The sequence below is a fragment of the Equus caballus genome, chromosome 3 (assembly GCF_041296265.1).
Source record: "Equus caballus isolate H_3958 breed thoroughbred chromosome 3, TB-T2T, whole genome shotgun sequence".
Classification (NCBI taxonomy): Eukaryota; Metazoa; Chordata; class Mammalia; order Perissodactyla; family Equidae; genus Equus; species Equus caballus.
In genome coordinates, this window is record NC_091686.1 from 82,228,476 (window position 1) to 82,252,832 (window position 24,357).

General features: G+C 38.1%; 2 protein-coding genes across 3 annotated transcripts in view; one reads left to right on the plus strand and one right to left on the minus strand.

Annotated features, from left to right (window-relative positions):
• PAICS (phosphoribosylaminoimidazole carboxylase and phosphoribosylaminoimidazolesuccinocarboxamide synthase) overlaps positions 1–24,357 on the minus strand; it is a 45,632-nt gene continuing 21,275 nt past the window's right edge. The window contains exons 9-17 of the mRNA XM_001492297.7: positions 23,026–23,092; positions 19,341–19,538; positions 14,327–14,505; positions 13,036–13,215; positions 12,821–12,934; positions 11,431–11,514; positions 10,305–10,485; positions 8,843–9,001; positions 1–3,004 (exon numbers count right to left, since the gene is read on the minus strand). Of these exons, the coding sequence (XP_001492347.4) occupies positions 2,838–3,004; positions 8,843–9,001; positions 10,305–10,485; positions 11,431–11,514; positions 12,821–12,934; positions 13,036–13,215; positions 14,327–14,505; positions 19,341–19,538; positions 23,026–23,092 (1,329 nt within the window). The 3' untranslated portion in view covers positions 1–2,837. The remainder of the gene's footprint in view (positions 3,005–8,842; positions 9,002–10,304; positions 10,486–11,430; positions 11,515–12,820; positions 12,935–13,035; positions 13,216–14,326; positions 14,506–19,340; positions 19,539–23,025; positions 23,093–24,357) is intronic.
• The window catches only part of PPAT (phosphoribosyl pyrophosphate amidotransferase), a 34,459-nt gene continuing 33,772 nt past the window's right edge, over positions 23,671–24,357 (plus strand). Inside the window, exon 1 of one of the 2 annotated variants that reach the window (XM_005608577.4) lies at positions 23,671–24,029. In XM_005608577.4, the coding sequence (XP_005608634.1) occupies positions 23,902–24,029 (128 nt within the window). In that variant the 5' untranslated portion in view covers positions 23,671–23,901. The remainder of the gene's footprint in view (positions 24,030–24,357) is intronic. The other variant, NM_001105316.1, reaches the window with a different exon arrangement.

Consider the following 24,357-nt stretch of genomic DNA (forward strand, 5'->3'; position numbering starts at 1 on the left):
TTATCTGTGTCTTTTATTTGGCTACTGTTTAAATTTCAGAAGGCATTAAAGCAACCGCAGTTCTAAGCATGGCTTTATGATACAAAATTTAAGTACCACATTATTTAGACACAATTTTTCTTCCCCTTTTTATGTTTAGCTACAAGATCCCACAGAAAGTATAAATACCCAAAAAAGGCAAACTAGGTATGTTTGTGTAAGTTACTTTTTCAACACAGTTAAAATATTCTCAAGCAAGTATTTAGCACTATTTGAGGATATATGTACTCTAATAAGAAACTAATAGTGAAATTGATGATGACCATTGATAAGAGTCCTATCTACCAGTCTAAATCAGTGTTTGAAAATTTTCATGTACTGCACAGAAACAGGTGGAATTTTCACTAGGTAGGGACAGAAGACCTGAAATAGCAGCCAGTGAGTATTCAGAGATCATGAAGCCAAAGTTTAAAGATATTAAAATCACATCTTTTTAATTGTTCCTGTGAACTAACATATAGAAAACTAAGCAGTACATGATTTTTACAATTCCCCCATCCCTGGCACATAGCTAGGCATAGCACAGCAGAACATAAGGCAGTGTCAGGGAAATAAAGTGTAAAATTATATTTTCTCCTCTTGGAGCTTACAATCCAGAACAGAACTACTTATAGCCACTGTAGCTAGAGGTGATTAGGGAAGATTTCATGGAGACAGTGAAGATGAAGCTCTAGTAATTAACAAGTAGATTTTAATGACAGAAATGAGAACATTCTAAGAACTAAAGGTACAGATATCTAACAGTCCAAAAATTATGGGGAAAGCAAGTTCGCTTGATGGGTTAACACCAGTGATTCTTAACCTACGGACCATGGATAGGCTTCAAGGGAACCTAAGAACCAGTGGAATCTGTTCGTAAATTTTGTGTGCAGTTTTCTAGGGAAAGGGTCAATGGCATTCTTATTTTTCAAAGGAATCTATGTTGCAAAAGAGATTTTGAATTTATGTTGAAAGTCCTTGGACAATCAACTTCAAAAAGGTTTGGCTGGTAATGAAGACCTTCTAGATTAGGCTAGTAATGTAGAATTTGACTCCAACTTGAGGCTTTTGTACACAGGATGAGTAAACAGATGAAATTCAAGACTTGGTGAAGATTTAGATGTGAAAGGTCAGAGAAAAATATCAAGGATGAAATCAAGCTTATGATTTGGGACAATCACTGTAGTCAGAGTTACAAGCTTGGTGCAAGATTGATTAAGTTTGGAGTATTCAGAGAAATGGACAGTTGAAAACACAAGTCTACAGAAACAGAGCTGAAAGTCAGTAATGCTAATTTTAGCTGAAGAAATTAAGATCATCCAACCATTATTTGGTAAAATGGAAGTACTCAAAATTTGGTGAAAAACTCAGTAGGAAACATCAATACTTAAGGGCAAAGAGTAATATAAGTGAAATGATCAACATTTGGGTTGGAATATCTTGGTGTCTAGCCCAACAAAGGAGTGGTTAGGTCAATCATACCCCACAGAGATCAAGTGAAAGAAGTGGTAAGAGATGCTAGCTTGTTAATGGTTGAAAGGGAAGTGAAAAAGTGTAGACAGTGTAGACCAGTGGCAAGGATTTTATTGAGATTCCACCTGTAGCAGATTCTTAACATTTTGGGGGACACAGATCCTTTTTGTAAAAGTGAATATATACATAAAATTTTACACGTAAGTTTTCAGGGTTCATGGACACTTGGATTAAAGTTTAGTGATCTACAAAATCCTCAAGGCTGCATAATGTAACAGTGATTTCCAAATATGGTTTATAGACTGATGGTAAGTCAATCCCTCAGTAACAACTGCTCCTTTAGAAATGAATCTTGCTGGGTACACTGCCCAGACTTATGCTATTACAAGAAAGAAACTAGTTACGGTTATCGACTGGGAGATTCCAATTTCTGAAAATGATGATAGGCTAGGGATTATCAGTGTGGCTAAAATATGTATTATCAGAACTAAAAGAATTTTATGATCTACAGAGGCACTTATCATAACCATACAAGATGTACTAAATCTTTCATTTGGAACTGGACAGGTGACTGTACTTTTTTTCCCCGAGGGAAATTGCCCTCACGTCCATCAGAGTTCTTCAAATAGTCCCCTTTCTATGGCTTCCACAGTGCCTCTTCATCTTATTTAGTGTGTCTTCCCTACCCCTATCACCAATCTCAACTTTTCCTCCATCCTTTCTAAGATACAAATGTTTTAACTTTCTAAAACTTATAGTTTGAGATACAGAAGGTCAAGTAGTAACTTTAGAGCTGTATAATAGGACATTATTAGTATTTGAATATATTTGATTATGTTACCTACCTAAAAATGACCATATAGTGGGTAAAAGAATAATTTTAAAATGTCCTTATGGTACTTTAACTTTCTTAGTTATGTCGACTCTGGAAGTCTGGAGTTGTCTTAGTCTGGAAGCTCTGTTGAAACCTGTCCACCATAGGTGACGCTACTGGTATTTGAAATACTGGTGACATAGCTTTCAGCATCAGAGCAACATGGAACTGCCACAGTATGACAACTGATAGTTGGGTGGTGTGGTTCCCTGACAGGGAAACGTACCCGAGCCTTGGTGGTGAGAGAGCCGAATCTTAACCATTAGACCACTGGAATAATTTCACTGCTTATAAAGAAATATTAATACACATGTACACATATTCTACTAACCCATGAATCTAGAGAAACATTTACCCACTAATAAATTTTGTTTGCTCTGATTGATTTAAAATCTTTTCTTCTTGATTTTTTTTCTGCAGCTAAACTAGAAATTTATAGTTTTTCTCCTAAGAAATGCAATGACGTTCTTTCCTATAAGTTGCCCTCTCTGATTTTCTTGTCAGACTGTTTCAAGGAAATCCATGTGTTCAATATACTTGCTCGCAGTTTGGCCCATACCAAATGGTTGTTTAATCCAAATATCTGAGCAGCAAACTGAGCTGATCCTTCTGGAGAAAGTACGGTTGAACAGCCAACACCTATTGGTTCAGAAAGGAAAACAGAAAATTGAGCTATCAATTAGTAATGAAAATAGCACGTAGCAAACTATTTTATATTCACAGAAGTCCTGTTAGTCACAAATGGTAAAAGTTACTGTATTATCCTTGTCTAAAGTAGAATCTGTGGAAGGAGTTTTCCATCTTTTCTGTTGGAGTGGTAAAGTGATTATTAGAGGATAAGTAGTATTTATTTTCCATGAACAGATATTTTATGTACATCATCTATCACTCTTTTCACTGAATCCACTTGCAAAGAAATTTACCTTTTTCAAAGTTCTTTTCACATACACTATCCCTATGAATAGCAATAGAAATAAAACAAAGGACAAGGTAAGTGGGTAGAAGCACCTATTCTTAGACAAACTTGAGGTATGTTGTTTTAATAATTTTATAGCTACTCCTTTTGTCTTTGCACTTGAACTATTTTAACATTTTTTGTTTGTTTTGTTTTGTTTCTCCTGAGGAAGACTGGCCCTGAGCTAACATCTGTGCCAGTCTTCCTCTATTTTATATGTGGGTCACCACTACAGCATGGCTGCTGAGTGGTGCAGGTCTGTGCTCAGGATGCAAACCCATGAACCCAGGCTGCCAAAGTGAAGTGCACCAAACTTAACCACTATGCCATGGGGCCAGCCCTCTAACATTTTTAAGTAGTAAAAAAGTCAAATCCAAAGAATAATTTTAAGTAATATCAGTCGATAAATAAATTCAATAGTAATAAGATCTAAAAGAGAGTAGAGTAAGAAAGTAACTTCCTTGGAGGCCACATGTTTGCTCATGTAGTTTCTTGAGGAGGTACTATTATGTCTGTGTCATCACAGTCAACGATGAACTAGCTTACAGATACCAAAAGCTCCATTTCCTCAAATATGCTTGGAATTCATCAGACTCTCTGACTCTCACTATCCCCAGTAAGAACAGACTAAATACAAATCATAAGGTCATTTTATTCATTTGTCTTAATAGTCAATTTATGCAGCTCCACCACTTACTATGTGACATTGGTCAAGTTACTTAATTTTAGTGTCCTTATCTATAAAAGGGGAATGATACCCAATGACATTCTTCACGGAAATAGAATAAAGAATCCTAAAATTCATATGGGGCAACAAAAGACCCTGAGTTGCTAAAGCAATCCTGATAAAAAGAATAAAGCTGGAGGCCTCACAATCCCTGACTTCAAAATATACTACAAAGCTTTAGTAATCAAAACAGCATGACACTGGTACAAAAACAGACACACAGATCAACGGAACAGAACTGAAAGCTCAGAAATAAAACCACACATCTACAAACAGCTAATCTTTGACAAAGGAGCTAAGAACATACAATGGAGAAAGGAAAGCCTCTTCAATAAATGGTGTTGGGAAAACTGGACAGCCACATGTAAAAGAGTGAAAGTAGACCATTCTCTTATGCCATTCACAAAAATTAACTCAAAATGGATCAAAGACCTGAAGGTAGAAATCATAAAACTTCTAGAAGATAATATAGGCTCTACACTCTCTGACATTGGTCTTAGAAGGATCTTTCCGAATACTATGTCTTCTCAGACAACAGAGACAAAAGAAAAAACAAACAAGTGGGACTTCATCAGACTAAAGAGCTTCTACAAGGCAAGGGAAACCAGGATTGAAATGAAGACAACCCACCAACTGGGAAAAAATATTTGCAAATCATATATCTGACAAACGGTTAATCTCCATAATATATAAAGAACTCACACAACTCAATTACAAAAAATCAAACAACCCGATTAAAAAATGGGCAGAGGATATGAACTGACATTTCTCCAAAGAAGATATACAAATGGCCAACAGATACATGAAAAGATGTTCAACATCACTAATCATCAGGGAAATTGAAATCAAAACTACACTAATATATCACCGTATACCCATTAGAATGGCTATAATAACAGACAAAAAATAACAAATGTTGGAGAGGTGGTGGAGAAAAGGGAACCCTCATACACTGTTGGTGGGAATGCAAACTGGTGCAGCCACTATGGAAGACAGAATGGAGATTTCTCAAAAAACTCAAAATAGAAATACCATATGACCCAGCCATCCCACTACTGGGTACTTATCCAAAGAACTTGAAATTAGCAATTCAAAGAGACTTATGCACCCCTATGTTCACTGCAGCATTATTCACAATAGCCAAGACATGGAAGCAACCTAAGTGCCCACTGACCAATGATTGGATAAAGAAGATATGGTATATACATATACAATGGAATACTACTCAGCCATAAAAAATGACAAAATTGCCCCATCTGCAACAACATGGATGGACCTTGATTTCTCTAGGATTTCATTCATATGTCAAAGATAAACACATGGACAAAGAGAATTATTTAGTGGTTTCCAGAGGGAAGGGAGGTGGGGGGTGGGCACAAAGGGTGAAGGGGCACACCTATAAGGTGACTGACAAATAATAACATACAACTGAAATTTCACAATGTTGTAAACTCATAACCTAAATACAAGGGGTTGGGGCGGGGGGGAGAATGACAACTAGTAGCTACTTTATATGAGGATTCCATGAGTTAATACAGATAAAGTGCTAGGAGCATTACCTGGCACATAGTTAAGTACTCAATGAATGTCAACCATTATTATTAGTAGTAAACTAAGTAGAGTGTTCCACTCCAGTAAGTGAAATACCTGTGCCTACTGTCCAGGACTCACTTTTTGATACCAAAAAAGCTTAATTAGCAAAAAACTAGGTTATCCAGTGAGCATGCTATAAGAGAAAGAGAAAAGGAGTTTTCAGGATTTTACACAGGCCACTATAAAACTGTTGCTTGAAAGATTATCCCCAATTCTAATGATTAGAATGTACAAATATTCCAGATTCCCTCTCTCCTTGGACAGTACTAGATTAAAACTGTCAAATTTTTGTTCATCGCATTCTTCTCTTCAAAGTTCCAAGGATAATACCTATACTCTTCCTCTGGCATAAACTTGGTTATAGCTTCCTTTACAGCTATGGTAGATTTTTAACTCGAAAAGTTGATATAATCAGATGTCTAGTTAAAGATGGATTAATTACAAGATGTATCCCTGAAATCATATAAAAACAACAGTAAAGGGAATAAAGAAACAGACAAACATAACAACAAAGAGTTAACAGCAATGACATTTTGGCAGCTGAAAGACAAATGGAGTGGTAACTAACTTAGCTGACCAAGAAAATTTAATCCTAGCCTGGAAGCAGGGAAAGAGGAAGAACAACCTGACTGACTTTACAAAACCCACTCAAAGGTTGAGGAATCAGTGGCACCACATACCTTTGAAGGGAGGAGTGGGATGAAAATGGGGCTAAAAAGCAAAGATCTGAGTGAAAGTCAAGGAGCAGTTAGGCTATCAGATCTCCCTCCCCAGTCTACGTGCCTGAGCAACTGCCCCTTCTGCACCAAGGCAGGTTTACATTTTTCTGAAGGTAAAACAGACTTTAGTCCAGACTTCTGTGGACTGGAGAACACCAGGCACAGTTAAGACAAGGAATGCCACAGTGAAAACAGGCGATCACACATGTTAAGATGCTTCCAGAATGCTGGCAGCCAGGTTTATTCCTCCAGTAAGAGACTGGGACTAGAAAGGTTCTCTGGGTAATTCTAAGCAACACATGAGAAAAGATCAAAAGACACTGATGTGAGGGGTTATTCAAGCAACAACCCCACCAGATCACCCCACAGTGAAGCCCACTTTTGACAAGCAGCATCACTTGCACATAACTTCTAACTGGTTTTTTACAGTGTTCCACTCTTAAGAGCAAAGAGCCAAGGATTACCAGACGGTTGAGGAAAAGAACTAATGTGAAAAAATATATAATACTCTTAAAGAGATCAAATATCTTATTGCAAAGATTAAACAAGAAAAGAATGTTTCGTTGGGGGAAGGGAAGTGAGAAGAAAAAAGAGCTCTTGGAAATTAAAAATACCATATACAAAATGAAAAACTCAATAGAAGGGTTGGATGTAAAGTTGAAGAAATAGTCCAGAAATTACAGCAATAAGAGAAAGAAAAGAGAATAGAAATCAAGGAGTTCCAAATTTGAATAATAAATCTGAAAATAACAGAAGAGAGAAAATGGAGGGGGAAGGAAATTATTAAGTAATTGAAGAAAATTTTCCAGGGCTAAAGAATCAGAGTTCCAGATTAAGAGAGCCAACTGAAAGCCCAGGATGAAAACTGACTCATCAAGATACATTTTTGTGAAATTTAACAATGGATGGACAAAAGATCCTATAAATTTCCAAAAAGAAATAAAATTCATAAATGACCTAGAATCAGAATGGTGGAAAGGCACTGGAGTTCTCAGTAACTCGAGAAGCTAGAAGACAATAGAGTAATGCCCTCAAAATTCTGCTGGAAAATGATTTTCAACCTAGAATTCTATTCCCAAATTACCAAAGACATGTGAGGCTACAAAAAAACCTTTTAGATATGCAAGGTCTCAAAAAGTTTACCTTTTGTAACCTTTCCTCAGGAAGTTCACTAAGAATGCTCTCCAACAAAAGAAGGAATAAATGAAAAAAGGAGAAGACATGGGACCTAGGAAACAAGAGATCCAAGACTACAGAAAGGCAAAATGAACATCCGGGATGATGGTAAAGGGTGACCTTAAGACAACAACAGCACAGCAGGCCTAGAGAGAAGCCAGTCCACACTGGAACAGATCAGGGGGTTCAAATACTTAACTGACTCAAACAGTTATCAAGAGGGGATTTATAAAACTGTGAGAAAAGTCTGGTATTTAAGTAATAAGCAAATCAACTCTTACTGAAACAATACTGACTCTCCAGACTTGCAGATCAGATCACTATCTTGGACTATGATGAGCCTACCACAACATTGTTATTCTGAGATTCTGCTCAATCAGTTGATTGATAAAATTTCCTTATATGTTAATTATTCTGGTCCCTAATTTTTAAAAATAAAATTTCATTTGCTCTACAGAAGTAATCAAATTCACTTAAAAAAAATCTCAATACCACAAATGATGTATTCTTGGGGGGAAAAAAGCAAATCCGAACTTGATCTAACTACAGATCTCACCACCAGTTTATAGAAAAAATAGGGGATGGAAGAGCAAGTTAAACAACATCCAGGAACGTAATGGGCCAAATTCAAAATGTGGAAAATTAAATAGGACAAATGGAAAAAAGGAGGGAAATTAAGAGAGACTTAAGAGATATCAACTAAATGCAATGCAAAGATTGTGTTGGATCCTAATTTGAATAAACCAACTGTAAAAACAAATGAGATGACTGGAAAAATTTGAACACTAACTAGAAATTAGATGATTTTAAGATATTACCATTAATTTTCCTTACGTGTGAATATGGTATCATGATTATGATTTAAAAACTAGTCTTTATCATTTAAAGAGCCTTACTTAAATATTTAAGTATAAAATGCTATAATGTCTAAGATCTGCTTTAAAATAATCCAGCAGGAGAGCGCAGCTACAGATACAAGATGTTAATTGCTGTATTCTCTCTATTATTGTGTATGTTTGAAATTTTTTAATAAACAATTTTTAAAAATTCAATATATCTTGGGGCTGGCCCCGTGGCCGAGTGGTTAAGTTCCTGCGCTCTGCTGCAGGCGGCCCAGGGTTTCATTAGTTCGAATCCTGGGCGCGGAGATGGCACAGCTCATCAAACCACGCTGAGGCAGCATCCCACATGCCACAACTAGAAGGACCCACAACTAAGAATATACAACTATGTACCGGGGGGCTTTGGGAAGAAAAAGGAAAAAAATAAAATCTTAAAAAAAAAAAAAAAAATTCAATATATCTTACCACTGGGCAGTCGAAGAGAAGACCACACATCCTGAGCTCCCCAGTCTGGAGTGAGGGGAGGACAGCTGATAACTGGATATGCTGTGTTAGCAGACATCACTGGTCCTAAACCATTGCTTCTGCCTGCCACTGCCACAAATACAGTGGGAATGCTATCCCCTAGGGAAATTACAGTTTATAATTGTTAAACATTCAAAAAAGATTTAAAGATAGCTTTAACAAAAAAAGGGATTATATGTCTTAAATACGACACTATTAAATAAGACACATAAATAAGGTGCTATTACTATATATATATTTAAAATATAAAGTTCACCCTGCCTCTTATTGTATGTCAAGTAATAAAGTAGCAAGAATAGGTTTGGCCATGTTCAAGATCTATAGTCTAAACGAGGTACCAGGATGTTAGTGAGGGAATGGCTCAAAGGCCCCTTCTACTATTGCTGCTTAGGCTCACTGAAACGAATGACACCACCCGAACCAGTGTCTGTGTCGGTGTCCTTCAACCAACAGGGTATAGGGAGACACAGTTAACAGATACTAGAGGTTTAGGGGCACTTCTTGAAAAAAAGAGTTGAAGGCAAATTAATAACGTAGCCAAATATTTAAAACCCTTCAATATATTTCCCAACATATCTCTTCAACATTTCATTCTTTGGTAAATTTACAAATTATTCCTTTGTTTCCTACAGCAGGGATTCCTTATGTGGAATCCAAAATTTAATGTATCTGCACTTTTCTGGAGAAAGAGTTCTGGCTTTTATTAGCTTATTATCAAAGGGGTCTGAGACCTGCCCCCTTTTGCAAAAAATCTTAATAACTATGTTCTGTGGCAAGTACCTTTAGAAGGAATACTCAATCAACATTTTTTCCAGTTGAGAAACATTTGGTTGTGTCTCCAGGGCACCATTATTTTAGACCAATGCTATCCCATCAAGACATTTCTTTTATATAGTAAATTCTGCACTTATTCCTTAATTTCATGTTTGACTGCTTCCCAGGAAAGGCTGGCCATTAGAGATACTTGAGAGGATCTGCTGCTTCGACTTCAGGCCTCCCATGGTTTATGTGGGGCCTCCCATGGTTTACGTGGGGCCTCCCATGGTTTATGTGGGGCCTCCCATGGTTTACGTGGGGCCTCCCATGGTTTACGTGGGGCCTATTTCCTGTGGGAGCATGTTAGAAACAATGTTCGAAGGGCTTCTTATTAGGTAAAGACTAATTCTAGTCTTTATTTTCTGTCCATGCTTGAATTTTCAATTCTTTCTCCCTGATCCAATCTTTTATAAGCTCCTAGAGCACCTTAAACTCTCTAGAGGCGAGTATCAGGAAAGGCTAGAATACCACATTTTTTCCCTTGGAAATGTGGCAAAGCTCTTTTTCAGCATCATTAGTCTAAACATTAAATTTTTTGGCAAAATCAGGGTAACTTCCTCAAATGCTCTAGTTATTTGACATTTACCTTCATATTCAGCTTTAATCCTCAGAGTTTCATCTGGTCCTTTATGGGCAGATGTTACCCGAAGTTCACATGGAATGCCAAAATTTCCACAAGCCTTCTTGATTTTTTCACAGTGGCCGAGATCAGAAGTTGAGCCCATCAATACTACAACTCTGCACTGACTTTCTGGTCTCAGAAGCAACTGGAAAAGAAAACATGGATATGCAAAAGAAGATAAGGACCAAAATGGATAAATATAAGCATGAGTACCATAAGAAGTGAGTTCAGAGCTATAGTTTATAGTAAAACTGTATCTGCACAGAGTATTTTCTTTCTTAACAGGCCAAATTTAAGACAGAAACAAATAGAATAAAATGATAGAGGAGTTATTTTTCAAGATAACCTCTATATGTAAAGGAAAGTGGTCTTCATAATTAAGACCTCAAGAATAAGATTTTTAATTAGATAAATTATGTTTACTATTATAATAAAAAGGATAAATATTCAAACCTTCTAATTAATATTCAGGAAGCTGTAATACAAAATATTTCATCCTAAGATTTTTAGTATATTCTGTTTAATGTAGGTTTTAAGACACAATCAGCCAAAATACAGAGGTCACGTTACAAATCTTCATTAAGTTAGTTGCTTGAAATTCAAAAGGCACGTTTCCATGGAAATGTTCTAAAAGGTGGTTATGACCCTTAGATAACCAGAAACCCTATTCAATTTCCATTGAAATTAGTAATAATAATAATACCATAAATCTTAACGTGACATTTTAACATTACATGGAGTTCCAATTCTGAACTCTGCTAATGGAAACCCACGCTAATGGAACTCTGAGTAGCAGTGGAGAGGTGGGTAGGAAATGTAAAGCTTCTCCAGCAGGGGAAGGGAGGAGACAAGGATTCCAGATTTCCCCAGTGGAATTTGGGAGGAGTGTCCTGGCCAGCTTAACAGCAGGGGGTTCCAGTAAGCCAATGAGGAAAGTTCAGCTGATATATTTCTTAAAGGCGCTCCTTTCTTTAAAGTCATAGGGGGAAAAAAAAAAGCACTGCATCCTCTCACTGTCTTCTCTTTTTGAAGCAAGATTTTTTTGGAGAAAAACACAGAACACAGTATGGATTTACTACAAAAGATTTACCTCTACTCTTTCTGCAACCCACTCAAAATTTTTCTTTACCATCTGGAGCCCTTCAGGAGTTACTTCCTTGAGATCACGATATGACTAGAAAATAAGATAGGAAGTTTAGAATACAAGTATTCTATTAGTAATATTCTTGCTATCTGAAATTATTTGGTTTCTGAGTTTGGGGTACAGATGAATTATTAAGAGTTGGCATAGCAAAGAATATACGTGAAAATGCATCTGAGTCTACAAACTGATTTCCTGAATTAGACTACAGAAAGTTCAGATAGTGAAGTATACTTCTATTTTCACTTAAAGACAAGCGCACTCTACACTAGCAACTACAATGAGCAGGCCTGAAAATTCTTATATAGTAAGTATAGAGAGGGTCTTCCCTAATTTTGTTTTTTAAAGGAAAGAGCAGAAATGGAACCTGATAAGATCCAGACTTCAGACAGTGTCCCACATCTGCCACCTACTTATATAATTGTGATGACAATCTATCCTCTCGGAGCCTTAGTTTTCAGTTAGCCCAACAAGGATAATACTTGCTCTGTATGAGCATCTGTTAAAATAATAAATGAGAAGTCTACTTTATAAATGTAAAGTATTACTCCTTTATTTTTTTTCAAGATACAGGAAATGTAAGAGATATTTATCTTTAAAAATAAATAGCAATCAGAAAAGGGAACCCTCATACACTGTTGCTGGGAATGCAAACTGCTGCAGCCACTAGGGAAAACAGTATGGAGATTCCTCAAAAAGTTAAGAATAGAAATACCTTATGACCCAGATATCCTTCTACTGGGTATCTATCCTAAGAACCTGAAATCAGCAATTCCAAAAGTTCCATGCACCCCTATGTTCACTGCAGCATTATTCACAATAGCCAAGTCATGGAACCAACCTAAGTGCCCAGCAACTGATGACTGGATAAAGATGTGGTATATATACACAATGGAATACTACTCAGCCATAAAAAAGGACAAAGCCGTCCCATTCACAACAACATGGATAGACCTTGAGGGTATTATGTTGAGTGAAATAAGCCAGATACAGAAAGATGAACTCTGTATGACTCCACTCATAGGTGGCAGTTAACATATGGACAAAGAGAACTGATCGGTGGTTGCCAGGGGAAAGGGGGGAGGGGGGAGGGCACCAGCAGTGAAGTGGTGTACCTACAACATGACTAATAATGATGGACAACTGTAATTTCATAAGGATGTTAACTTTCATAACCTTAATAAAAAATAAAATAAAAAATAAATAAATAAATAGCAATCAACTCAGGTTCAGATCTTAAGGAACAGTAATTGCCTTTTCTTTTCTTCCCATCTTTCCTTTCTCCTCCATCCCAGCCTGATCTTGCAAAGGATAAAAAAAAATCTAATGCACTACTTACCTGTTTGTCTTTCTGTTGGCTTCGATCTCCTGATGGCCAGAGTCTCCAGGAATCATTATCAATAACATCAGCAAGAACAATTTCTTTGGTGGTTACATCAACACCAAATTCAATCTAGAAACAGAGTATCACCAAAGAAAAGTTTTTCAAAACCATACTACTAAACACAATTCTCAGTTATAATCTTTTCTTTCAAATCTCCCTTTTACTTGTACCTTCATATCAACCAGGGTACAGTTCAGGGGCAACCAGGACTTCTCCAGTATTTCAAAAATAGCCTGTGTTGCATGACTCATGATATCGACTTCAGTTTGGCCTATAGCAAGTCCAGCAAAGCAAAATTTTGCAGCAATTAGCTGTTCCTGAGACCACTGTGGATCATTATTGGCATCATCCTGAGAATAAAGTATAAGAGTACAATTAATTTAAACATAAAAATTTTTAACTTTTCAGATAACCTGAAGTCCTTTTTTCCTTGAGCATTAATTCATCAGAAATATTTTCTTTAAAGATTTAGTTTTTGTTTAAAATACCTTTAATTCACAATTGTTTTTAATTTTTCTGTTTTCTATAGCTACTTTAAAATTCAAAATATTTGGATGAGTAAGTTATTCTAGGTCATAAAGTATTTGAAAGAATTTGTTCTCTCTATATAAACTAATTTAAACACAAGTTTGTGATTTTTATTTTTCTTTAATCAGTCAATAGAGATGAGGAGGTCGAAATATATTTGGGTTCACCAAACTTTTCCAGATGCAGTTTTCATAACCTCCTAATCTTATTTTTGATAAGAATTTATACATCACAAGTCTTTAGAGACACTATTTGATAATTCAAGAGACTTCATACATAGAAATTAGTAAAAAAAGATAAAACACTTTCATTTTATTCTAAGTAGTATCCCAACTTTATATGAAATTTTTCTTTTGTGGAGTCTTGATTTGCATAATTATAATCATAATATGATGCTTTAAATTGTGCAGTTCACTGATTAAAAATGCAACACTGACATTGCTTCTGAAGTAGGACCATGCTTAAGAGCATAACAATGGAAAGAGAAAAGCTGTTTCAATAAAGAAAACCAATACAAATTCAGAACCACGGATTCTTATATCCCATATCATATACGTTTTTGCTTATAAGAAACATTGATAATACAATTTTTCTGTATTTAAATATAAAAGATCCCTCATATTAGCCTGTACTTCAAACTCTTCAACAATAAATTCCAAAATTTTTTGAATTGTTACTTTTCCTTTCTTCCTAGTAACTGCTAATTTTAATTTATTCATTTTGTTAGTCATCTTGGTCCAAAGTAAGATAAGTATATTTTCACAGATGTTTTCTTTTAAAAATCCAAATGATCATTGCCAGTGTACAATACTGGCATCTATTTCTCGAATGACAATTGCAATAACAAAAGCTTTAATAATGTTTACATCTTTTGACTGTGGTTTTAAGTTTGTTGATACGTTATAGTAAGACACAACAGCATAAAATAATTACCTTGAAAAACATCTCCACTTTAGGTGGGTAAAACTTATATCCTTCCTTGACACCAGGATTTCTTTTGAGAAAAGAACCAGTTGCGATTCTTCTACAAACCCATTCAATTGGAATCATCTCACACTTAGGTGCAATGAAAGCTGTCTCCCCACATTTTCTGGTGAAAGCAGTTTTGATGCCTACATATTGATGATAAAAGATTAAAAAAAAAAAAAGAAGAAAAAGCATTAAAGTTGTATTTAAAAGGGTAGATCTGAGGCATAATAAAACTATACCCTTTACCAAATAAAAATCCTACCTGGCCAATTGCATTACCTTTAAATGGCACTATCAAAAATCAATGGAATTTTTTTTAAAAGGTGCAAGTAGGAAAATGAAATTATTAATATGGCTTTCTACTGCTTATCAAAATATTCAGGAATATTTCATCTTAATGTCGTATGGCAAAATACACACTGGATCAGATCTGGGGTCCAGTGATTTTTAACATTTATTCAAAAAATGCTGGAGTACTACTTCTGCCACTGCACACTCAACTCTGCACAAGGCACTTAACTATCTAAGTGGCACTAACTTATCTCTAAATGAGATTTGATTGCAGGATTCTCATATTCTATGGTTCAGTATTATACGGGTCTTGTAAAATATCAAGGTACTCATCACAATCAGATACAGCCCAAAATTTTAGACAGCTTTTTTGTCTTAATATTTGAAGCAAAGAATCCTTGAAAAAACCATCCAACAGGTAGCAGCAGGAACATATCGGCCAATTTGGCCAAGAGCAAAGAAAATATTTGTCCTTCCTCTCCCTTCTCTTACTCTGTTATGAGTGGATAGACTAAATGTAGTACATACATATAATGGATTATTATTCAGTTATAAAAAAGACTGAAATTCTGATACATGCTACAATATGGATGAACCTTGAAAACATTATGCTAAGTGAAAATAAAGGCTAAATATTATACAATCCCACTTATATGAAGTACTAAAGTAAGGGGAATTCAGAGACAGAAGGTAGAATAGAGGTTACCAGGGGCTGGGGAGAAGGGGAAAGGAAGAATTATTGTTGAATGGGTCAGAGTTTCCGTCTGGGATGATGAAAAAATTCTGGAAATGGATAGTGGTGAAGGTTGCACAATATTGTGAATGTACTGCCACTGAATTGTACCGAATTACAAATGGTTAAAATGGTAAATTTTATGTATGTATAGTTTACCACAATTTAATTTTAAAAAGTATCAGTACCTACTTTAGGTCAGGAATTTTAAATTCATTTTCTTTTTGTTTAATCCTTATAGCACCTGATAAGGTAGATAGTGTGATCCTCATCCAACAAAACAGGTAAGGACAGTGAGGCACAGTGTTCTATCAGCTAGTACTAGGTAAAGAAGGGTTTCTAACCCACACTCTCTGAACTCTGTAGGCTGCCCACATAACCACATATACTGCCTCTCCTAGAAGTGTTATTACATCACAGTACAAAGTAATACTATAGCATTAATGTGAATTAAAACATCTCTTGGAAACGTGTATGGGTTTAACATAATAATGCTCATCTTCAGAATGTAATGTTAGTACCCCAATCCCAATCTAATCCTCTAAAATCAATTTTTGTTAACAGGGAAGGACTGGGGATCTTTGATCTTATGTATGTATTCATACATAAAGGGAACCTACATTTATGGGAACCTTTCACCGTGCTAAGCGTTTTACATGTTATCTCATTTAACCACACATAAAATTTTCGAGGTAGTATTATTTACATTTTACAGTGAAGGATGCAGAGGCTCAAAGAAGTTAAGTACTTTGACAAGCTATGTCATGTTGCCAATCAGTAATGGAGCCTGGACTTGAAAGGCACTGTCTAGTTCCAAAATCTGTACTGTTTTCTACGCATTCCCTCTGGGTTTGACTAATAGATTCAACTAAAACAGGGAAAAGAATAAATTGTGATATGCTGCACAAACAGGAATTCTGGGAAAGAACGTTATCAGTAAAATGGTCATTTTAACCTTTAATGACTGATCGGGCTTATGTGCAGGCAGGTGATTTACATCAATCCTTAACTGGAGGTGGTAAGTACATGCCTGGCCTCAAGAGCCCTTCTTTTTTAAGTCTGTTAATCATTAGTCATATCTGCTCATTTGTATACCACACTTGACAGACTAGTATCCAAACCTATTGTTTAAATATAAACAATAGTTACTTTTACTCAGAGGAGAACCCTCCCCCCACATCAAAGAGAACCAAAACCACAAAATCAACTTATGGTAATGATCTCATACAGAAAAAAAAAGTTGCTCCCGGAAAAGATTCAGTTTAGATGATATAGTGATTGATTCTAATACACATGCTAACCATTAAAGCAAATTTCACGACTGCATACGATGAGCAAAAGAACTCCCCGTTTGTTTCAGTTGTCTACAAAATTCAAAACTCCTATCAAGATTACTAAAAAAATGTAAATGTCACTTCGTACTCTGAATTGCATGCCCATGTATGATAGCTAATCAGCCCACATATCCCTGGGGCCACCCACATATTAAGGCTCCCAGTTTCCCATCTGTGGTTTAGCAGCTGCAGGACCATTATTCCTAGCACTACTATTACAACTAAATGTAATTACAGTGGGTTTCTGTGGTTGGGAACTGACACTTAAAGGTTAAATTTCGATTTTTAAGTATTGAGACCAAATCCATGAATTTCATTAGCTCAGGTACAGCTTGTACAATATTTCCATGGAAAAACAGTATTACTCGTATGTATTATTTGTACAGTATTTAACAGTTTGCTTTTGAGTGACAACGAGAAAACTAGAATTCTGATTTACTGATTCTATTCTGGTGCTCTTTCCATTTTAATTCCTGGAAATACCTACATTTGGATATAACCTGGTTAGAAAGAAAGCAGTTTTAAACAGACCACTGGTGCTGAACCGGACATAGCATTTAACTACTAGCAAGTAAAATTACGTAAGGCTTAAAAGAACTCCTGATCTGTCCTTTAAAACTAATCTGTTGAAGAATTTTTTAAAAACTTAGGCTTTCCTTTATTTCACAGTATATAAAACCTGGAAAACACTTTTCAACATCTGTGAACCATGTTAGTTTTAGCTATGTTAAGTGTGCCAAATACAGTACTTTAAAGATAACTGTTGGAGAACTTCATTTAGGGTGACCAACTTCCCAGTCTCCCCAGAAGCAGGACGTTCAGACTCAAAACTAGGAAACCTCCTGAACAAACAGAGACAACTTGGATCACCCTGATTCACTTGTCCTTAAACCCCAGAAAGTGTACTGTATAGTGCCTTATTGAATAAGCAAATAAAAACTTGGGCCTGTACTTATCTTCCATTACTTAAAAGTATATATATAACTCCATAGCTATGAACAATTACTATGGGTACATAGAAGCTAGTTTTTGTTGTTAATTTATAGGGTTAAGCAACTTTTAAAAATGTTAATGTACATGGGGAAAAGGAGATAACTTGGGAGGTCAAAAATGGGATCACTTTATCTGTACTGCAGAAGGAACCTAAAATTAGTTTGATGTTCTCTCTAGAAATCTACTCAGTCATTGGGAAACCACCAATCAAGGCAGGCTTGAAATAAAAATTTTGGATCATATTACTTAGGAACTGTGGGACGTCCTTCAATTTATAGCAATATAGTCACTTTCAATGCATAGAGGGATTTATGATGTGGATGACAATTTAGATTGGCAATTAAATATATATTTTTCCACACTAACTTAAAAATGTGAAACAGGGTACTTTAGAAGGGGCAAAACTACTCAAGAACCCATTCTGTACTGACAGAACAGATTTAACCTGAATTACCTTGTTATTTTGTGGAAGACGGGTACATCTGTCTTGACTGGAAACAGAAGTATTAAATTCCACTTTGGACTTAAGAAAAATTAATTTAAGAAAGACTAATGCTTACTGGAAACTCTAAGAAATGAAAGGGCAACTGGAATATTAGAAGTAAATAGAAAAGTATTAAATTATAAAATTAGAACTAAATTATAAGGAACAAAGCTTTTATTTTAGAGATAAGGAACCAGAGGTTTCAAAGGTTGCATGATCCAAAGCAATGAGGGAGAGAGCTAGAGGGAAAGAGCTCAAATCTTCTACTAGTTGAGATTTCACACACTACAGACCCCAATCAGCTACTGACTGAATCCCTACAAAAACTTCTTATCCTAATTCCCTTCTTTTACTCCTTATGCCCTCCACATAATGTTTTAATCTTAATTTCATGTTTTGAATAGAATTCTCTATTAGAAATAGTCTTCATTCAGTTTTAGGTTAGAAGGCAACTCCTGGAAATCTTTGATCTAGTCCAAATCCCTCACTTGTGGAATGGCAGGATGAGAAGGTATGGCTGCAGTCTTCAAATACTTTCCAGCGCTTTCAGGTGGAAGAGGGATTTGAAATTCTTCACTATCTCCAAGGGGCAGAGCAAAGAATAATTATATGGAATTACAGGACTCAATTTCAATTCAGCTGCCTAACATCCAGAACGGGCTTTCTTCGTAGGTTAAATTCCTCAAAATTGAAGACTGCAGGAGAGAGAAGTTGTAGAGAAGATACACATGCCAGACAAAGACAGCAAATTAAGATTTCTTTTTACTAACTAAATGATACTACTTACTAATCCCAAACCAAGGAAACTGTTACAGTGAAATTCAAGAGTTCCTGGCTTGATTTAAATAAGCTTAGCTTGTGAAACATCTCCAAACATGTTGTTAATCCAAATCTCACCCCCTGATGAAAGAGATCAGAGTGTGAGTGTGTGAGTGAGTGAATGAGTGTCTGTGTGTGTGTGTGTGTGTGTGTGTGAGAAAGGCAGGAGGTTGTGGGGAGAGTCACTTACCAGCTTCCTGTAATAACTGAAAAATATAACTGGTAATCAACATGTTCTTAATCCAAATAATGTCATTTCCCCATAAAAGGACCAATGTGTATGTGTGAGAGAGACCATGAAGGGAGAGACTACAGACCACTTACCTGCTTCCTGTAACAATTGAAAAATACAACTGGTAATTTTATTTGAGATTGCAGCTTTTCCTTCCAGGTGATTCTTTCTGGCTGCATTTCCTGCTGTGATCTGGTCCTTGGACTGCAGGAGGACTTTTCCTGGACTGTCTAACAATTCATAGACTTCTTTTGTTTTACCCTCATAGAGTTTTTTACCAATGTTCAGTACTGTGGAAATAAAATGCAAACATCAAATTTCAAGAATAAATTTCCTGAATATTGAAGACTAAATTATGAATGAATGACGAAGCAGTGAACAGAGTGATTAATAGTAAAAATTAACTCATCTGCATAGAGTCTTACTCTACAAAGTATTTTCACATGTATCATCACATCTGATTCACATAATTTTATGAAGAATTATGCTTATGTAAATAATTATAGAGACTAGGAAACTATATCAAAAAGGTGGAGGTCATGCAGTTAGGAAATGGCAGAGCCAGACAAAATCCTAAGTCTTCCGATATCTAATTTTGTGTTCTTTCCACTATCAGCCTACCTCTCTCACGGGAGAACTGAAGCAGAATTAAGATACATTTCGAGTTAATGTATAAGAGGAGGCACCTCCACCCACTGAAGTTAGTCCATTTGGAAGCACCTCTTCTTATTTCATAATCCTGCTTTCCCATCTCTACCGTTAATCCTCTCTCTTCACTAATAGTTGTAGGAAACTGTGAGAAAGTAAAGACAAGAGAATACAATTTTGATTTGATGCAGGTCATAAGACCTAAAGAAAAGTAGATGCTGGTCATTAGAAAGATTGATTTAGATGAAGATCAGAAATAACAGAAGTAAAACTTAAAATTTCCAAGGGGGAGAAATCACCCCTCATGCTCCCAGAACACTGACTCAGTCTCAATATCAGCATTTTTTAGTGTCCATGTGCCAGGTACTGGGGATATACAAGTAAACAAGACCAAGTTCCTGCTCTCAAGTGACCTGAGTCTGAGGGAAGCTGAGATTAAACAAGACGTCATAATAAGTATAACATGAAAAATACATAGACTATGGGATCACAGGTTCATAGCAGGGCCACCTAACCTAGCCTAGAAATCAGAGAATGAAGTATAGAACAAAGTGAGGATTAGGCTGAGATCTGAGGAATGATGACAATTCAGCCAGAAGAGGGAAAGGGGTAGGTAGTGGTGGTGAAAAGACCACTGTGGGGTGAAAGCGCATGGCAGAATTTCAGTATGGGTGGAGCACTGTGTGTGTGTACAGTGCTGTTGGGCAGGGAAGAGGCAGCAGCTAAGGAGAAGAAAGGAAAGACAAGAGATAAGACAGAAGAGTTGGGCAGGGGTCAGACCACCAGATAGTGGAGGTAACCATTAAACAAACCAGTTACAATTCAGTTTAATAGTTGCCACTGCAGCATATCTAATTTAGAGGATGAATTCCCATCCTCCTATTCTAAGTGCTTGACTCACTGACAAGGTCTAAAAGGCCCTTCAAGATATAGCCCCAGCTTAGCACTCCAAATTCAGATTTCTCTATTTCCTTTCTAGAACTCCAACTTCCGTAAGAGAATCTCTATCCCACCTCCCAAGCTTTTGACATGTTCTTCCCCTAGGCCTGGAACACTGTTCCTTTACCTCCCATTTCAATACTCATCCTTCAGGCCTCATAAGCCATGCTGATTGAGTTTAGACTACCTATGAAAAGCCATGTGACTTTTGAACACTTTAGTAAAATGACAGATTTCTATATTAGAAAGATCATTATGGGTATTGTGTAGAAAATGAAGTAAGGGGCGGGGGCGGGGGGGAGGGGGAAGAAAACCAGAGACTGAGAGCAGTTAGGATGCTATCCCAGCAATCCAGGCAAGAAATGTCCTTGTCTAAAGAAAAATCAGTGGGAAAAAGACTCAAGATATTTACAAGGCAAAAGTTTTAAGAACTGATTCAATACAGAGGATAAAAGAGAGGGAAGAGTTAAGAATGTTGCCCAGCTTAGATAAAAGGCAAAAGAAAGTTTCTACCTACCGCCCCCCCCTCAATTTAGCTGAATCAGTATTTATTACCTAGTTGATAAATAGGGTAGGAATTTCAATTAATGGGTAGATATAAGAAACAATCATAGGAGACATATACTACAAGTGCCAAAATGCCTGCTACAAATTTGTAGATGAATTCAGAAGAGATTGATGAAGACTGAGAATAATTTGTAGAATTTAAATGTTAAGGGTCTTGAAAAGTATAGAACTTGCACAGAGAAGAGGTAAGAACATCTAGGACTGTGCTGCCCAATAAGGTAGCCCTAGCCACATGCATGAAACACTTGAAAATGCGGTTACTCCAATTTGAGATGTGAGTTAAGTGTAAAACACACAATGGATTTCAATATGAGAAAAAAGGATGCAAAATATCCCAACTTTTTATATTGATTACATGTTGAAATGATACTATTTCGAATATATCAGGTTAAACAAAATATACTGAAATTCATTTCACCTGTTTCTTTTTACTTTTTAAAACGTGGCTACTAGAAAACAAAGTTACACACAGCTTCATATTGTATTTCTATTAGGCAGCACTGTTGTAGAACAAACAGCAAAATAAACAGAGAAGAGTAAACTTGGTGGATTAACCCAACTGGAACATGCTTAGATTCACAACAGAGAAAAACTAAAGTTAGAGATGAAGAGGTTGGAAAGAAGCAGTATGCAGCAGGTGAATGAAAGCGTCTTCAGGCTGGATTCCAACAGCACTTAGGCTGCTATTGAACATTTTTTGAGCAAGAAAGTGCCATTTAGAAACCATGAAAGTGAAATTTCAGAAAGATTAACTGCGAAGAACATGTAAGATGGAAGAAAGTGGGAGAGTAAAAACTCAGACTCCACCAGTTTAGAGGTAAGGCAGGAAAAATTCTGGTCCAACACCTTGATTTTGTGGAGGTGCTACTCGTGATCATCTGGATCTTTTTTAGTCTATAATCTTTTACCTAAATTCAATTTTTCTATGTGGAAGAGAATGGACTAACTGGCCAACACCAGCAATTTGGTTCACCACAAATTTGGAAAGTGCGTGTGTGGAAAAAACCAACGTTTCATCAGCACAAACAATCTTTCCCGAGGATCTGCCCACTCGCGGACAAAATGATCACGTAAATAAGTAAATATCATAAACGCAAAGTGAAGAAGGAAAACTTTTTTGGCTTAGTGGTTTTAGAGCTCTCCAAAGTCATCAGGGAACCAAAAGATTACTTTAAAAAACACACACAAAGTCCGCACGGAAAATAGGAAGATTTTTTAGAAGGCTCAATTATTAACTTTGTAGAATAGCAGGTTACTAGTAACCTAACAAGAAAAGCACTTTGATTTGAAGAGTCAAGACTAGAGGTTCCTGTGATTGTTTTACAATACTACTGATCATTAACGCCATTTCCAGGCACCCCTCCAACCCCTGGCCATTTCTCGTTCTTCTTCCACACCCCGGAGGCAGGTGCGGGCGTTTAGAAAGCTCGCGGAGGCCCGGGAGCGCTTTGTCCAGCGCGCTTCTCGGCGGAGCGCAGGACACGTGTCCCCCCGCCCCGCGGCCTCGAGGGGCCGCTGCAGGGACACCGAGCACCGCCTCAGGCCTGGGGCCGTCCGCGCCGACCCACGAGCTCCGGGCCTGTGGGCGGAAGGCGGTGAACAGCAGGGACGCCCGTTACTCACCCTCAGCGGTCGCCATTATCCTGAGAGGGCTCGGAGCCGCGGCCGCGCAAGGAAGGGAGGCAGGACTCTGGAAAAGAGGAGTGGTCAGAGCGGCTCACAAACACGCCCCCGGAGGGCCGCGTAACGCAGAGCGCCCACCGCTCTACTGGCCAGAACCACAGCAGCAGGGGAACCCACAGCTTCTCTGCCGCCACACACGAACTTAGTCTCCGGCAGCCAGCGAGCGCGGCCCCAAGGCTTCCCGCCACGCAAGCGCAGCAGCGCGGACCCGCCCCCCGCCCGCGCGGGCGCTGTGGCAGGAAAGGTGAAATGTGGCGCGCACTGGAAGCCCCTCCCCGTTCTACAGAAGCTCGCGACCCGGGTTCCTTCTCCCCAGCTTGAGCAGGTCATAGATTGGAGTGTACCAAGTAGTAGGGCCGGGGGAAAGCGTGTGGGGAGGAGCACACAAAGTTTACATCTTTGGGGAGAGAAATGATGTTAACCCCGCTAGTCCTCACCACCCCAGCCTTGGGTGCTGGAAAGTAACTGAGATTTCCACGTGCAGAAAAACTAGTTCCCGTAGGGCTCTGGTAGAAGACTAGCTCCACCCCCACCCAATCATGACTCCGCCCCTCAACCGCAGACTCTCTTCCTCGGTCCTCCCTCATTGGTGCGCCCGGAGAGGGGCGGGAGAGGGTGACGGGAAAAGGAGGCGAGCTAATCACGCTCACTTGGGGAAAGCTCGCGCCGCCGCAGTAGCGAGGGTCGAGCCGCCGTGAGGGAGGAAGCTCTTGCGGGCTCGAGCTCCTTGGGTTTTCCGGCCGAGGGAGACGCTGCTGCTTGGTACTTAGATCCCTCTTGCGGCGGCAGGTCCTTCCACGTGCTATTGGCGGCAAAATGGAGCTGGAGGAGTTGGGGATCCGAGAGGAATGTGGCGTGTTCGGGTGCATCGCCTCAGGAGAGTGGCCCACGCAGCTAGATGTGCCGCATGTGATCACTCTGGGACTCGTGGGGCTACAACACCGGTGAGCAGCCGGGCGAGGCGTGGGGGTGGCGGCGCGTATGCTTCTCTGTCTGCCCGAGGCGCTTTCTGCTGCCCGAATTGGCAACCTCGCGCGCTTTTGAGGGCCGGGAGGCCGGATCTCTCTACCTGAACCGGTACTTGCCTGTGGCATCGACCAGGTTGCCAAGGCGTGCGCGGGGGCCACCCTGCCTCCCTGGACTTCAGCCTATCCCCTCAACGCCTAATGCTCCCTAGGGGCCCTCTGCCCTCCTCCAGTTTGTGCACTCTTGAGTCTGACCAATTTGTAAGGCTCTGGTTCGCTTAGGCTAGCTTGGTCCGGGCTGCTCCCG